Here is a 16,802-nt window from a genome sequence, read left to right as displayed (position 1 = left end):
AAAACCTCAAATCTGGTTTGTTGTTGCTGTTTTGTGGTCGCCCCTTTTGCCTACTTACATTTGTTTACTTGGAAACCAATTAGTGGTTGGACACAACAGCTGAATAGTTCAAGACCCTGCAGCATTGTTTCTGACTGAGTGTTAAGGAGAGGCTCACACTGACCTGTTTGTTAGTTGGACAGAACACGGGCAAAACAAGAACAAAAACTCTCCAACATTGTTCTGTCCGTGTTCAGCAAGCCATCACATACCTCTCCTCTCAACCCATTCAGAACATAGAACCGGAATGTTGTGTTCAGCAAGCCATCACATACCTCTCCTCTCAACCCATTCAGAACATAGAACCGGAATGTTGTGTTCAGCAAGCCATCACATACCTCTCCTCTCAACCCATTCAGAACATAGAACCGGAATGTTGTGTTCAGCAAGCCATCACATACCTCTCCTCTCAACCCATTCAGAACATAGAACCGGAATGTTGTGTTCAGCAAGCCATCACATACCTCTCCTCTCAACCCATTCAGAACATAGAACCGGAATGTTGTGTTCAGAAATCCACATCTCTTTTTGAAAGGGGAGTGAACTTACATTGTATTCTAAGAGCTACATCTATTCTGTTTATTCTATTTCCATGATTAGGCCAGGGCTCTTTCTGTGGCAAATAGTATTTTTGGATAAGGAACAGATTGTGCAGTCATGACATGTGATTTATATTGTAAGCTCCCAACTTTGTTAACCCTAACCCTGTTGGTCTTCCAGGGGTAAAATACATCCATCATGATATGAGCGTATCAGTTGTGTATGTAAAGAGATATTAATGTTCGGACCAACTGTGAGTACTGCTCTCCCCATGCCCAGAGCTCTGAGCTGTCATCATGATGACTGAGCTCACTGGTTAAGCAGCGTAGGAGGGAACAACACCCGAACACTAGCCTTGGAGTCATCTATATCTCTCTCTCAATCAACTTGTTTGTCAAATCAGCCTTTGACTGTAAATCAGCCTGGGGAGTGTGTGTGGGGTTTTGTCTTTAAAACACGGGTAAAGCTCAATATACTGGGAGGAATGTAGTGAATAAAAACAAGGGCTATCATATAGATGATATTATTCTGTGTTTTTATTTTGAATATGTTTGCAGAATACATCTCTCCTGCAGCCTGTCACCATGAGGAGTGTCAGAGTGTCCACTCTCCATCTGACAGCCCTACTAACAGGTGAGAGGAACAACCTAATGAAATACCATAAAAATATACTGTATTGACTGGAGTCTTTCCTGGTCAGGTTACATGGTAGGGGAAAAACGCCTAGCTCTAGTGTCCAGCTAAGTTGCCATTGAGATTGTTGCCGGTGTTCTTTAATATGGAAGGCAAAGAGCCTGTAACAGTTTAAAAATATAATTATCATCCCTCCTCCTTTCACCTCCAGACTCTTCACATCCCTCATCACTGTGTAATTGGATGGATTTCTGAGTTGTTATTGCTATATTAACCTTTGACCCTTGACCTGGGGATCTAGCTGTTTGACCCCAAACCTGATCTTTCCTTGTTTGTGTTGACTGCAGCTCTTTTGCACTTCTGCCCTGAGTACCGTTGCGTGGAGATCTCCCCTAGCAACAGCGAGGTCGTCATGACACCGGGCGACTCCATGATCTTCACCTGTTCTAGCTGGGGGACAGTCGGATGGAGGTTCAAGCGGAATGACGACGTTCCCTATTTTGGAGTGGAGAACCAGAACACAACCAGTGTTCTCATTCTGGACAACGTGACGTGGAGACACACAGGAGTGTACGTCTGTGCCGAGGCTTTGACGGACGAGGCTAGAGAGGTGGCAGTCTTTGTGCCGGGTGAGAACACCGTCATAACTATACACTCTGTCACAGATATTAACCTAGGTTAGCTTAATCAAATGTTTTGTTCCCAATTCCCAGGTAAATAGTGTATATTGTAACAGCAATCTCAGCTCTTAGGCCTCAATATCTTGGTTCAATCATGATATGAATTAAATCTTCTTATCTCTCACATGGTGTGAAATTATTTATCTTATCCCTCCAGCTAAGTCTTCCTCTCCTCCACACAGACCCTGAAGTGTGGTTCATTGAGAGCTCCCACGGCATGGTGACCAAGACCAGCGAGGAGGGGACCATCCCCTGTGTGGTCACCAACCCCCAGATCAACGTCACCCTCTACGAGACGGACAGTGACATGCACCTAAAAGGGGTCTACATCCCCAGTGAGGGCTACAGGGCATCCCTGGAGGACAGGACCTATGTGTGTCGTGGGGAGCTGAAAGGAGAGGAGAAAGAGTCCCAGGAATTCTACGTCTTAAGTATTGTTGGTGGGTACCTGGAAGGGGCAGGGGGTCGGCGATGGGGCTGGTATAGAGAAGAACACTATTGTCTGCTCAAACCTATAGCTTGTTTATTTATTTATTTACAGGGGACAATGCACATTAATCAACATCAATATTACAATAATGCAACCTCCATGTAAATGTTTCCCGGGTTGTAATTACATGCACTGTACTGTACAGCATTGTTGATGTGCAAAGGGGTCTGGTAGGCTATCAAGCTGTTGTATGTCAGACTCAAAAATAACAATGAACTATTTTTCTCCTTCCTGCTCTCTGCCTCCCTCCCTCCCTCTTCTCCTTTCTCCCTCTCTCTCCACACACTTCTCGAGTTAGTCCCGGAGACAATCGACGCCTACATCAATGCGTCTAAGACGGTGCTGAAGCAGGGCGAGCCTTTGACAGTGAACTGCACGGTGCATGGAGTGGAGCTGGTCTTCTTCTCCTGGGACTACCCCAACAGAGACGTGAGTGGGAGAGAAGAGAGGAGAAGAGAACAAGGGCCTTTTGTTTGACTTTCCCTTCACTCGTCCCGGGGAGACATAGAGTAAATTACATCAAGATGTCTGTTCAGCCACACCTAGATGTGTTAAATCCCGTTTCAATCTCACTCACAACAGACACATGGTTTTCATATCATTATTGATAATACAGCAAATTGATGGTGTTAAAATTGTTTTAAGTTTGAAGGCCCTTGCTATAGGATTTCACTGACATAATACTTATACAAGTGTATAAAATCAAACCTTCTTGTTAAACTTGTCGAATCTTATATTACTTAAATAGCCGGGGGACTACCTGCAGAAGATGTTTTGAGTCATGTTTTTATATGTTTTATTCCCTTTATATTAAAGCATTTGCGTGCATTTATCATCTCATTTGCATAGTGGGATACAGTCGAGCAGAGGCGTTTTAAACATTTCTACACAAAGGTTTTTAGCAGGGTAATAAAAGGTTTTATGAACGCATTTCATGCAATTCTTTGTCATTTATCACAGAAAACAATAGTAGAATATTTATTTAATACCACAAATGACTGAAATAAGTGTCTACTCTGACAGTGACAAACTGAGACCAATAAAAACGTCCTGGTCTAGAATGCAAACAGGCCAATGAAGAGACACAGATTGCACATATTAGTAGGAATATATATATATATATACAGTGCCTTGCGAAAGTATTCGGCCCCCTTGAACTTTGCAACCTTTTGCCACATTTCAGGCTTCAAACATAAAGATATAAAACTGTATTTTTTTGTGAAGAATCAACAACAAGTGGGACACAATCATGAAATGGAAAGACATTTATTGGATATTTCAAACTTTTTTAACAAATCAAAAACTGAATAAATTGGCCGGGCAAAATTATTCAGCCCCTTTACTTTCAGTGCAGCAAACTCACTCCAGAAGTTCAGTGAGGATCTCTGAATGATCCAATGTTGACCTAAATGACTAATGATGATAAATACAATCCACCTGTGTGTAATCAAGTCTCCGTATAAATGCACCTGCACTGTGATAGTCTCAGAGGTCCGTTAAAAGCGCAGAGAGCATCATGAAGAACAAGGAACACACCAGGCAGGTCCGAGATACTGTTGTGAAGAAGTTTAAAGCCGGATTTGGATACAAAAAGATTTCCCACGCTTTAAACATCCCAAGGAGCACTGTGCAAGCGATAATATTGAAATGGAAGGAGTATCAGACCACTGCAAATCTACCAAGACCTGGCCGTCCCTCTAAACTTTCAGCTCATACAAGGAGAAGACTGATCAGAGATGCAGCCAAGAGGCCCATGATCACTCTGGATGAACTGCAGATCTACAGCTGAGGTGGGAGACTCTGTCCATAGGACAACAATCAGTCGTATATTGCACAAATCTGGCCTTTATGGAAGAGTGGCAAGAAGAAAGACATTTCTTAAAGATATCCATAAAAAGTGTTGTTTAAAGTTTGCCACAAGCCACCTGGGAGACACACCAAACATGTGGAATAAGGTGCTCTGGTCAGATGAAACCAAAATTGAACTTTTTGGCAACAATGCAAAATGTTATGTTTGGCGTAAAACCAACACAGCTCATCACCCTGAACACAACATCCCCACTGTCAAACATGGTGGTGGCAGCATCATGGTTTGGGCCTGCTTTTCTTCAGCAGGGACAGGGAAGATGGTTAAAATTGATGGGAAGATGGATGGAGCCAAATACAGGACTATTATGGAAGAAGACCTGATGGAGTCTGCAAAAGACCTGAGACTGGGACGGAGATTTGTCTTCCAACAAGACAATGATCCAAAACATAAAGCAAAATCTACAATGGAATGGTTCAAAAATAAACATATCCAGGTGTTAGAATGGCCAAGTCAAAGTCCAGACCTGAATCCAATCGAGAATCTGTGGAAGAAACTGAAAACTGCTGTTCACAAATGCTCTCCATCCAACCTCACTGAGCTCGAGCTGTTTTGCAAGGAGGAATGGGAAAAAATGTCAGTCTCTCGATGTGCAAAACTGATAGAGACATACCCCAAGCGACTTACAGCTGTAATCGCAGCAAAAGGTGGCGCTACAAAGTATTAACTTAAGGGGGCTGAATAATTTTGCACGCCCAATTTTTCAGTTTTTGATTTGTTAAAAAAGTTTGAAATATCCAATAAATGTCGTTCCACTTCATGATTGTGTCCCACTTGTTGTTGATTCTTCACAAAAAAATACAGTTTTATATCTTTATGTTTGAAGCCTGAAATGTGGCAAAAGGTCGCAAAGTTCAAGGGGGCCGAATACTTTCGCAAGGACTGTATATTATAGGCTTCAGTAGTCTACTAAATAAACGTTCCAGTGGCACTAGCTAACCCTGTGTTGACGATGAAGCCTTGCTTTCTCACCGGTGCTGTTCGCTCAGAATCGCTCAGACGTTGTTGAGAAAAAAATGATTAGCAGACAGATTAATCGTATCTTTTCAGCAGTAGGCATTTGCTTTCCAAACTGTACATTTTTCTCCCGATTGTATTTAGAAATTTGCGAAAGGCAAACTATGGAAATATAATACATAGATGGCAGTTCCCATTCCAGTCAGGACTGGCAGCCATTGCTAGCGTTTAAAGGAAAACTCCAGCAATCATGTTTTCAAGATATATAACTTTCAAAATACTCAAATACAGCTGGTATGATGCATTGTGCATGATATGATGCTGTGTTTACATTATATGACGCAACATGCATCATCCTGGCTGTATTTGTGTATTTTGAAAATTAAATACCTAAACTTGATTTCTGACATGCAAAACATTGTGGGACTATATACACAATGGACTAATGAAACAAATACCAAAATATAGTTGTGTGGAATTTTCCTTTAACATTCAAATTAACAGGTTTAGTGGTTCCAAGACACTTCTATAGATATGTCTATTGCCACAATGGAACAAAGTTGGTATTTTTTTTATGTAATTTGAAGAAATGTATTTCAATTTATCAGGGGGTTCTGCAGCACCTCCAGCACCCGTACTTCCTGTGGCTATGATTACTTAGTTTGTCTTCTCACAGACTTCAAAATGTTACTGATGCATCCCTTTCCTCTCCTGTGTCTGCCAGGTGGACTTCATCGAGCCATTGACAGATATCCTGTCGTCCCAGAGCATGCGCTCCTGCCTCACCGTCTCTAAGGCGACGCTGGCCAACACAGGGCAGTACGTGTGTCACGTTCACGAGAGTGTCCAGGACCAGAGGGCCACCGCCAACGTCAACATCACCGTCCTCGGTGAGAAGGAGACAGGGAGAGACTCTCTCAAAACAAACTATGACTGGATTGCTTATTATTATGGGTCTTTTTTAGACTGAAAGAGCTCCATTCATAACATGAACCTCCATGCACTAGGTGAGAGAGAGTTCTGTTCAAATAAACCACATTTAATTTATTTTACTTTTTCATGTAGCTTGCTATCGTCATTGAGAATACAAGCATCTGTGTTTTGTGAGATCACCATCAATTAAAATCAAATTAATATTGAATTATTATTTTTAATAACATTAATCTACAAAATTCTCCAATCTGAGGGTTTGTATAGAATCAGAAACAGCAGTGCAAACTGGAAATATTTTTTATCTGTGTTTTTAACTTCTGAAGTTACTTAAAATGATTTTAAAAATCATTCAACTTAACTGCAGCTAACTGCTAATGTTTTTTGAAGGGTAAAACCAACATTTTTCTCTTTCACCTTCTCCGTCTTTGAGTATTGGATGTAGCCTAAGCTACAGTCGTGCCTCTGCTTACTCTGATCCCACTGAGGTGTGTTATATTTAGGCCACAGTAACCAGACATGTATAAACTGCCCAATTCAAAGCCAGGGTATGCTTGCTGTGAATCTGTCTCTCTCCAGTGCTCTGGGCGAATGCTCTGGACAGCCCACTGGAAATGACAGATCCTCGTTTCAACCAGTTCAATAGAGCACGCCATCAAATTGTAGTTGTCACATGCACCGAATAAACCTTACAGTGAAATACTTACTTACAAGCCCTTAACCAACAACGTAGTTCAAGAAATAGAGTTAAGAAAATATTTACTAAACAAACTAAAGTAAAAAATCAAATAAAAAGTAACAAAATAAAATAACGAGGCTATATACAGGGGGTACAGGTTATTTGTACATGTACAGTAGGTAGGGGTAAAGTGACTATGCATAGATAATAAACAGCAAGCAACAGCAGTTTAAATAATAACTACCTCATTGTATACAGTACCTAATCAGCAATAAACTGAATATAGTGCATTTAATACAAGGTACTTTTGATATCATAGTGTATAGGTTATCCCATACTGGGCACCAGATTATAAGAACACTGGGTATAGAGCTATGGATCACGATGTAAAGGCCTAATGGTTTCTTCCCTTGCCTGGGTGCCCGTCTTTCACCGAGGCAAGGGAAGTTTTATCCTATTAGTCTATTTCTTCGCTCCTGCAGGCCACATGTTCTTTCAGGAAGTAAACAGAGGTGCTCTACTTATAATGTGGTCACTAATGACAACCTTCCTCCTCCATCAGAGCGAGGCTTCGTGGAGCTGAGGTCTGTCCAGGAGCGTAACGTCTCGGCCCAGCTGCACCAGAACGTAGAGCTGAGGGTTGAGATCGAGTCCTACCCTGCTCCACGTGTCCGCTGGACCAAAGACAACGCCACCGTCAACGGAGACAACACCGACATCACCAGGCAGGAGCACGAGACCAGGTCAGACCACCTGGACGATCATCAATTCTAATCAATTTGGAGATTGAATTGATCAATGACTTGGTCTATTTGTCATTGTATGAAAGCAGAACAACAGATCAACAGGATTTACAAGTACACTTGCATGGTATGCAATGCATCATGTTAGCCACTCATTGGGGAATTTACCCTCTCTGGTTCCTGCTGGGTGTTAAATGATGTAGCCTTGCTGTCTGAGAGGATTGGGTTACCTGTTGGTATTATCTTGCATTGACTGATAGGGACTGGATGTCTCAGAAGTTCTTAGGGTCTTAAGGATGTTGATGGATTGATTAAGATGCTTTGGTCCTGCTAACATATGGTTTTTCCAGGATCAGTTGTGAATGATTTCATGACGTTTATAATGGTGTGGCTCTCCTTTTCTCTTCTAACTCAGGTACGTCAGCATATTGACCTTGGTGAGGATCAGGACGGAACAGAAGGGACTTTACACTGTTCTCGTCGCCAACGGAGACGACACCAAGGAAGTGACATTTGATCTGGAGGTCAAAGGTGAGTAGCCTTTAAAGAAATATAAACCATTGGGGTGTATCTCATTAGTCGTATGTGACTCCTCCTTTTCGTCATCAGCACTGATTTGAAAGAACTACATCCACCGTGGTCCATTGCTTTCACCCTCCCTACGCTTTGAGATCAGTGCAAATAAAGGAGAGGCGATGAGGATAAAAAAGTATATTTAGACTTAAGACTATGGAGAGGCAACATGGCTCAACATTGACCTATACTTATCATCTAGAGTCGGGGGATATGTAGTTCCTAACCCTGTATCCCTGTCTGTGTAGTTCCCCCTCAGATAACAGACCTGTCGGACCACCACCTCCCAGGGAAGAGGCATGCAGTGACCTGTGTGGCCGAGGGGGTCCCCTCCCCATCCATACAGTTTTTCAGCTGTGACAGCATGCTCAAGTGAGTCATGTCATCATGATCATCATCATCATCATCACAGTCTCTGTCACACTGTGAACACTAGAGGGCACACTTTGCTTACACTCGTTTTTGCCATTTGTGTTTTAGTAATTGCAGTTTAAACTGAAGTCAGGCCAGCTATGGGTTATTAGACTGCTTCTATACCCGAGTCTGCTCTGAGGGCATTAGCTGACAGCATTTACCTCTGACACAACTGAGTAGAGGTAGCAGTAGTAGTACACCTGTACTACTGCACTATTGATTATCATTAGAATCTCTCCCAGGTGCAGTAACCGGAGCACAGTGTGGCAGCCCCTGGTGTCAGACCCTGAGATCCTGAGTATCCAGACCAACATCAGTTTCAATGAGAGCCGTAAGGTGGGCCAGGTCCGCAGCCAGGTCACCTTCCACAAGCCCCAACAGGTGACCGTCCGCTGTGAGGCCAGCAACAAGGAAGGAGTCCGCAGGAGAGACGTCAAACTGGTGTCCAGCAGTACGTATCTCAAATAGAAGACAACATTATTTTATCTATGGGGTTCTATGTATCTACGCACACATACTCTATTCAAGGAAGGATAAAGTAGGCAACTCAAGTCCTGAAGAGTTGCAGGGTATGCAGGCTCTTAGTTTATGTTCTGGGTGAATGTTTTACCAGGAAAAAATCTGTAGACTACTGTATTTCTACTATGTAATAGTTGGATGTTAATGTTCTGTGTTGTGTTCCAGCTCTGTTCTCCCAGGTGGCAGTGTTGGCTGCGGTTCTACCCCTGGTGGTCATCCTCATCACCTCCATCATCATCCTCATCGCTGTGTGGAGGAAGGTGAGACTACACAGAGAGGACACAGTGAATAATGTTTAAGCAACAACTACTATCAACTCACTCATAGTATCTCAATGTCACTGAGTGATTGGGTAACTCTAACTATTCTGTGTTGCCTCAGAAGCCTCGCTATGAGATTAGATGGAAGGTGATAGAGTCAGTGAGTCTGGATGGCCATGAGTACATCTACGTTGACCCCATCCACCTGCCCTACGACCTGGCCTGGGAGATGGCTCGAGACAGCCTGGTGCTGGGTAAGTACCAGGAACCAGGGGAGAAGGGGGTACCAATGCACAATATACACTGCAGTGGCGGTCTTGCCGTTTAAGATGAGGGAGGACAATTATTTTTTTCATGAGCATGGCATTATTTATATTACAGCATAATGGATGACTGTCATTCGTATTTCATTCACCCAGTTCAATGTAACAGCGATAGATTTAGGCTACTACATGATACTAGAATTTTCCATATACCCATCATGAGGTTGCAGAACCTAGCCTGTGAATGAAACTTTACAACATAGTTGCAAAGGTTGAGAGAGATTTGGGTAATCAAGGTGCACATTCAGGTATGTTTATCCCCGTTTCATTCCGTTTGCTTCCGTTTAAGAAACATTTTTCAACAGAATCGACGGAATGTATACACCCCTAATCATACGCAAACACAGTTCAGTTTCATAGTAGCCACATACAAACAGCATGATCATTTTGCTCATTGTATAATTCCTTCTTGCATCTACGTGCTCTCCTACTCTCACCTTTTTGCTTTGCTTGTGGACTTCAGTGCACAACACATCAGCTGTCTGTGACGAGGGAAAAAAAACTTTCCAAGCCAAACATTTATATCATCACCGCTAACCGCTACACACAGCCTCCATCATTGTCACCATATTAATGTTATAGTAAACATACACAATATATACAAAAGTATGTGGACACCACTTCAAACTAGTGGATTCAGCCATTTCAGCCACACCCATTGCTGATAGATGTATAAAATTGAGCACACCTCCTTGCAATCTCCATAGATGGTAGGGTAGCCTAGTGGTTAGAGAATTGGACTAGTAACCGGAAGGTTGCAAGTTCAAATCTCCGAGCTGACAAGGTACAAATCTGTCGTTCTGCCCCTGAACAGGCAGTTAACCCACTGTTCCTAGGCCGTCATTGAAAATAAGAATTTGTTCTTAACTGACTTGCCTAGAAAAATAAAAAATAGACAAACATTGGCAGTAGAATGGCCTTACTGAAGAGCTCAATGACTTTCAACATGGCACCGTCATAGGATGCCACCTTTCCAACAAGTCAGTTCGTAAACATCGTCTGTCCTCGGTTGCAACACAAAAAAAACAACGTCAGCACAATAATTGTTCGTCGGGAGCTTCATGAAATGGGTTTCCATAGTCAAGCAGCCGCACACAGGCAATGCCAGGAGTCGGCTGGAGTGGTGTAAAGCTTGCAGACATTGTGCTCTGGAGCAGTGAAAACGCATTCTCGAGTAATGAATCACCTTTCACCATTCCGACTAACGAATATGGGTTTAACGGATGCCAGGTGAACACTACCTGCCCCAATGCATAGTGCCAACTGTAAAGTTTGTTGGATGAGGAATAACGGCTGTTTTTCATGGTTCAGGCTAGGCCCCTTAGTTCTAGTGCAGGGAAATCTTAATGCTACAGCATACAATGACATTCTAGATGATTCTGTGCTTCCAACTTTGTGGCAACAGTTTGGGGAAGGTCCTTTCCTGTTTCAGCATGACAATGCCCCCATGCACAAAGCGACATCCATACTGAAATGGTTTGTCGAGGTCGATGTGGAAGAACTTGAATAGCCTGCACAGAGCCCTGACCTCAATCCTATCAAACACCTTTAGGATGAATTGGAACGCCGACTGCTAGCCAGGCCTAATCACCCAACATCAGTGCCCGACCTCACTAATGCTCTTGTGGCTTAATGGAAGCAAGTCCCCACAGCAATGTTCCAACATCTAGTGGAAAGCCTTCCCAGAAGAATTGGAGGCTGTTATAGCAGCAAAGGGGGGAAAACTCCAAATTAATGCCCATGATTTTGGAATGAGATGTTCGATGAGCAGGTGTCCACATACCTACTAGAACTAACGCGTTAGTAAACCGGCTGCAATCATGCAGTACAGTGTACACTCAGTAAACAGTTTAGCAGTTACACCGATGGGCCCCGGTGGCAATGAATGACTTAAACCAAAAGCTTACCTTAACTTGGAAGAGTTGGAGTAGCCATAGCCAGCTAGCTAATATAGCATCCCTCTCTGTTTGAGCCGGGTGTTTGAGTAGAATAAAATAGGTAGCTCCATTCGCTAAGTGAAAAAATATATAACTAAATCTCTCTCTCTCTTGCTTTCTCTTTGCCTTTCCTTCATTTTTTAAGAAATCTATTTGTTTAAAACTGTTCAACTATTGTCTCTCTATTTCTTTGAGTCATAACTCACCACATTTTATGTACTGCAGTGCTAGATAGCTGTAGCCTTTGATTTCAGTACTACATTCATGCTCTCATCCTTTTGGGTGGACAACATGTCAGTTGATGCTGCAAGGGCTTTGATAGGTTGCAGGACGCCCTCAGGAAGTTGTCATAATTACTGTGCAAGTTTATGGAAGGGGGTGAGAATCATGATCCTCCTAGGTTTTGTAATGAAGTCAATGTACCCAGATGAAGAGGGAAACTAGCTGTCTTCCGGCTTCACCATGATGCTACCTTACAGTGTGCTGTTATAGCTATAGTAGACCTTCATTGCAAAATAGTGTGTTTTAATCAATCCTGACTGGACTCCTTGTCCCTGATGCAGAAAGAACATCCCCACAGCATGATGCTGCCACCACCATGTTTGAGAGTCATGTAGGTGCATTCTGGCAAACTTCAAGCAGGCTGTCATGTGCCTTTAAATGAGGAGTGACTTCCATCTGGCCACTCTACCATAAAGGCCTGATTGGTGGAGTGCTGCAGAGATGGTTGTCCTTCTGGAAGGTTCTCCCATCGCCACAGAGGAACTCTGGAGCTCTGTCAGAGTGACCATTGGGTTCTTGGTCACCTGGCTGACCAAGGCCCTTCTCCCCCGATTGCTCAGTTTGGCGGGGCTGACAGCTATAGGAAGAGTCTTGGTGTTTCCAAACTTCTTCCATTATAATAATGATGGAGGCCACTGTGTTCTTGGGGACCTTCAATGCTGCAGATATTTTTTGGTACCCTTCCCCAGATCTGTACCTCAACACAATCCGGTCTCGGAGCTCTACGGACAATTCCTTCGACATCATGGCTTGGTTTTTGCTCTGACATGCACTGTCAACTATGGAACCTTATATAGACAGGTGTGTGCCTTTCCAAATCATGTCCAATCAATTGAATTTACCACAGGTGGTAAACATTTCAAGGATGATCAATGGAAACAGGATGCACCTGAGCTCAATATCGAGTCTTATAGCAAAGGGTCTGAATACTTATATAAATAAGGTATTTCTGTTTTCGCTTTGTCATTATAGGTTATTGTGTGTAGATTGATGGGGGATTTAACAAACCACAATGATAAGTATAGGTCAGTCAGATGATAAGTATAGGTCAATGTTGAGCCATGTTGCCTCTCCATAGTCTTAAGTCTGAATATACTTTTTTATCCTCATTGCCTCTCCTTTATTTGCACTGATCTCAAAGCGTAGGGAGGGTAAAAGCAATGGACCACGGTGATGTAGTTCTTTCTTTTTGACGTAACAAAATGTGGAAAAAGGGAAGTGGTCTGAATACTTTCCGAATGCACTGTATATGCGGATACCACCGCCAATATTTATTTGATAGTGTATTTAATAAGGACAATACAAGTTAAAACGTTGACATATTGACTGTTCTGATTTGGGCAATGTTTGTGTTTCTGACTTTAGCCATGTTTGTGTTGTGTTCCAGGTCGTACTCTTGGATCCGGGGCGTTTGGCAGGGTGGTCGAGGCGACTGCCTACGGTCTCAGCCATTCCCAGTCCAGCACGAAGGTGGCAGTAAAAATGCTCAAATGTAAGTGATAACAATCATCTGCAGTTTTGATTCAGTATGTTTCTGCTTTAGCCAACTTGTCCTTGGTTTGTTTGGTAAGATAACAATCCAGTTTCAGTCTTAGTTCTTGTTCACTAACCTTTGTGTCCTCTGACCTCTGACCACCAGCCACAGCCAGGAGGAGTGAGACCCAGGCTCTGATGTCAGAGCTGAAGATCATGAGCCACCTGGGGCCTCACCTCAACATCGTCAACCTGCTGGGGGCCTGCACCAAACAGGGTGAGCTCCGCCCCCATCACCACAGCAACAATCCCAAACTAAAGTCATTAGCCTCTGAAATCCCATGCCTAGGGCAACACCATGTATACTGGAACATTGTTAATGTGGGAGGCAACCCATCTGCCTAGGGAGACTATAACGTCATAGCTACATACGTTCAATTTGATTAACCACATGTGTAACACACAAATGATTCTCTGATGAAGATAAATAATTGTCCTTTATTTGTGAATTTCACATCTCAGGTCCTCTCTACCTGGTGACGGAGTACTGTCGCTATGGAGACCTGGTGGACTACTTACACAGGAACAAGCACACGTTCCTGCAGTACTACGCTGAGAAGAACCAGGAGGACTCTGGTTGCCGCGTCTCTGGAGGGAGCACCCCTCTCAGCCAGAGGAAAGGGTGAGTGCTACCTCCTCTTCTGGGGCTCGGGTCTGTGTTTGGAAGATGAAGTAGAGGTTAAATGTATAACCACATATGAATGGGAGCAAAAAAGACAAGCTGTCAATTACAAAAATGAGGCCATACATACATTGAGCATTTGTTTGTGGTTTTTTCCACTATCCTAATGTTTCCCGAATATATTGGCAGCCACTATCCTAATGTGTCCCAAATATCTTGGCAGCTACGTGTCGTTTGGCAGTGAGTTTGACGGTGGCTACATGGACATGAGTAAGGACGAGCCCACGGTGTACGTCCCCATGCAGGAGCTTAAAGACACCATCAAATACACTGACATCCAACCTTCTCCATATGAGTCGCCCTACCAGCACCACCTTTACCAGGAACAAGGTATGGAGTCCAATAAATACATGCTAATAACAAAGCCAAAGCGTACTGTATACATTCTACAATGTAGGTCTATTGCAAGGGAGCCTGGTATAGGAGAACTGTCTCATTGTAATGGCTGGAATGGAATATCAAACACATCAAACATATGGAAACCACATGTTTGACTCCATTCCATTAATTCCATTTCACCCATTACAATGAGCCCATCCTCCTATAGCTCCTCCCACCAGCCTCCTCTTGTCTATTGCATGCCAGACATATGGGAAGCACATGTGAAAGGATGGGCGGACTGACTGGCAGACAGGAAAGGACAGTGATATTGTTTATTTGACCTCCAGAAGCCTCTCTGTGTATTTTAGCAAGTCGGCGTCACTATACACATACTGTATATGCTGTCCATGTGTAACACCTGAACACCGATTCACCTTTACATTGTCTCCTTCCTCTTTTTGACCTCTGAACCCTTCAATCAATGTCTCTGCCCTCCCTGCCAGACCAGACCACAGTGGACAGTGCCCTGGTCATCAGTGACTGCCCTACCCTCAGCTATTCTGACCTCATTGGCTTCAGCTACCAGGTGGCCAAGGGCATGGAGTTCCTTGCCTCCAAGAACGTATGTTGTGTTATATTGTATTATTTTAGTTGAATCAACTTTATTGCTCTATATTTATGTATTATTCTTTATTGTGCCAGGTTAGTAAAGTACAGACCTGGATATAGAATATACTTCATCATCTGTACTAAATGTCCCAGTAGACCATGTCTCCCTGTAACCCTGTTGTTGAACCCTGTCCTCCCCAGTGTGTCCATCGTGACCTGGCCGCCAGGAACGTGTTGATCTGTGAGGGGAAGCTGGTGAAGATCTGTGACTTTGGTCTAGCCAGAGACATCATGCACGACTCCAACTACGTCTCCAAAGGCAGCGTGAGTGGCAGGCTCACTCAGGGTCACTCAGGGTCACTCAAACACATGAAACATTACATGACCATTATGGTAACCACTACATACATTTTGAAAGATAACAGTAAGACAACACCATAGATTATGACCTTCAACCTACTTCAATTGTAATTAGCCATAACTGCTACTGTAACCTACTTCTCAGTACCTGGCTGATGCTAATCTTACCTCTGACCTCTTCCCCCTCTCAGACCTTCCTTCCTCTTAAGTGGATGGCCCCAGAGAGTATTTTCCATAACCTGTACACCACCCTGAGTGACGTGTGGTCCTATGGCATCCTGCTCTGGGAGATCTTCACCCTGGGTAGGAGGACATACATGAAACAGAACCCCATTAATTATTAATAGATAGATGGAAGACAAGAGATTACTGTTTGATTAAACCAAAACAAACCATTTATGTTCAGAAATATTAGTAGTAGTGTGGGTGCAATTTTTGATTACATGACCCTGTTTATTTAATATGAACGTATAAATGTTTCACTCTGTTTTAACAGACAGGCCATGACGTTGTCTATCAGATTATCTAATCCTGAGTCTGTCTTCAGGGTCAGATGAGCTCTTGTTGTTATCTACAGTCAGGGTTCATAATCAATTCATTTGGGGATTTTAAAATCTTTTTGAAACTGCCGTGACAACAAGAGCACCTATTGAGAAGTTGTTCATTTAGGGTGAAGCCGCGTGATTTGTAAACAACCTTTTTCTTGGAAAACAAAACTTTTGGAAACTCTTGATTCAGCTTGACTTTAAGATTTTCAAAGTACATTCAGACTGATCAGCTTTTAAATATTGTTTTATGTTCTGACAGGAGGAGCCCCCTACCCTGATCTGCCCATGAATGAGCTGTTCTACAGTGCCTTAAAGAGAGGATATCGCATGGCCAAACCTAACCACGCCACCGATGAAGTGTAAGTCTCTAGAATGGCACCAAGACCATCCCTCCCAAAGACCTCTCAGGATTCTAGTATTGTGTATCAGAGAGAATTTAAGAAAGTAAATTTATATTTTCTGTACCTTGTCCTTCAGTTATGAAGTCATGCAGAAGTGCTGGGATGAGAAGTACGAGAGAAGGCCAGAGTTCTCTTTTCTGGTGCACACAATGGGGAACATGCTCACAGACAGCTATAAAAAGGTACCTTATTAATATACAGGGTTCTTCTGCTTTACATGTATCTGTGCATCTGAGGACCAAGGTGTTTCCACATTGACATACACTACCGTTCAAAAGTTTCACTTAGAAATGTCCTTGTTTTTGAAAGAAAAGCACATTTTTTTTGTCCATAAAAATAAGATGAAATTGATCAGAAATACAGTGTAGATATTGTTAATGTTGTAAAAGACTATTGTAGCTGGAAACGGCTGATTTTTAATGGAATATCTACATAGGTGTACAGAGGCCCATTATCAGCAACCATCACTCCTGTGTTCCAAT

General features: G+C 42.9%; 1 protein-coding gene across 3 annotated transcripts in view; it reads left to right on the top strand.

Annotated features, from left to right (window-relative positions):
* Positions 1-16,802, top strand: part of LOC109905074 (platelet-derived growth factor receptor beta-like) — a 65,780-nt gene that overhangs the window by 45,357 nt on the left and 3,621 nt on the right. For 2 of the 3 annotated variants that reach the window (XM_020502230.2, XM_020502228.2), the window contains exons 2-21: positions 1,137-1,212; positions 1,560-1,841; positions 2,075-2,332; positions 2,681-2,811; positions 5,931-6,096; positions 7,378-7,558; positions 7,974-8,089; positions 8,380-8,503; positions 8,788-8,996; positions 9,230-9,324; positions 9,446-9,578; positions 13,254-13,358; positions 13,506-13,616; positions 13,862-14,021; positions 14,245-14,411; positions 14,906-15,024; positions 15,213-15,335; positions 15,563-15,674; positions 16,179-16,278; positions 16,397-16,502. In XM_020502230.2, coding sequence (XP_020357819.1) covers positions 1,164-1,212; positions 1,560-1,841; positions 2,075-2,332; positions 2,681-2,811; positions 5,931-6,096; positions 7,378-7,558; positions 7,974-8,089; positions 8,380-8,503; positions 8,788-8,996; positions 9,230-9,324; positions 9,446-9,578; positions 13,254-13,358; positions 13,506-13,616; positions 13,862-14,021; positions 14,245-14,411; positions 14,906-15,024; positions 15,213-15,335; positions 15,563-15,674; positions 16,179-16,278; positions 16,397-16,502 — 2,847 coding nt within the window. In that variant the 5' untranslated portion in view covers positions 1,137-1,163. The remainder of the gene's footprint in view (positions 1-1,136; positions 1,213-1,559; positions 1,842-2,074; positions 2,333-2,680; positions 2,812-5,930; positions 6,097-7,377; positions 7,559-7,973; positions 8,090-8,379; positions 8,504-8,787; positions 8,997-9,229; positions 9,325-9,445; positions 9,579-13,253; positions 13,359-13,505; positions 13,617-13,861; positions 14,022-14,244; positions 14,412-14,905; positions 15,025-15,212; positions 15,336-15,562; positions 15,675-16,178; positions 16,279-16,396; positions 16,503-16,802) is intronic. The other variant, XM_020502229.2, reaches the window with a different exon arrangement.

Source organism: Oncorhynchus kisutch, linkage group LG15 (genome assembly GCF_002021735.2).
Source record: "Oncorhynchus kisutch isolate 150728-3 linkage group LG15, Okis_V2, whole genome shotgun sequence".
Taxonomy (NCBI): Eukaryota; Metazoa; Chordata; class Actinopteri; order Salmoniformes; family Salmonidae; genus Oncorhynchus; species Oncorhynchus kisutch.
This window is presented reverse-complemented; position numbering and strand designations above follow the sequence as displayed.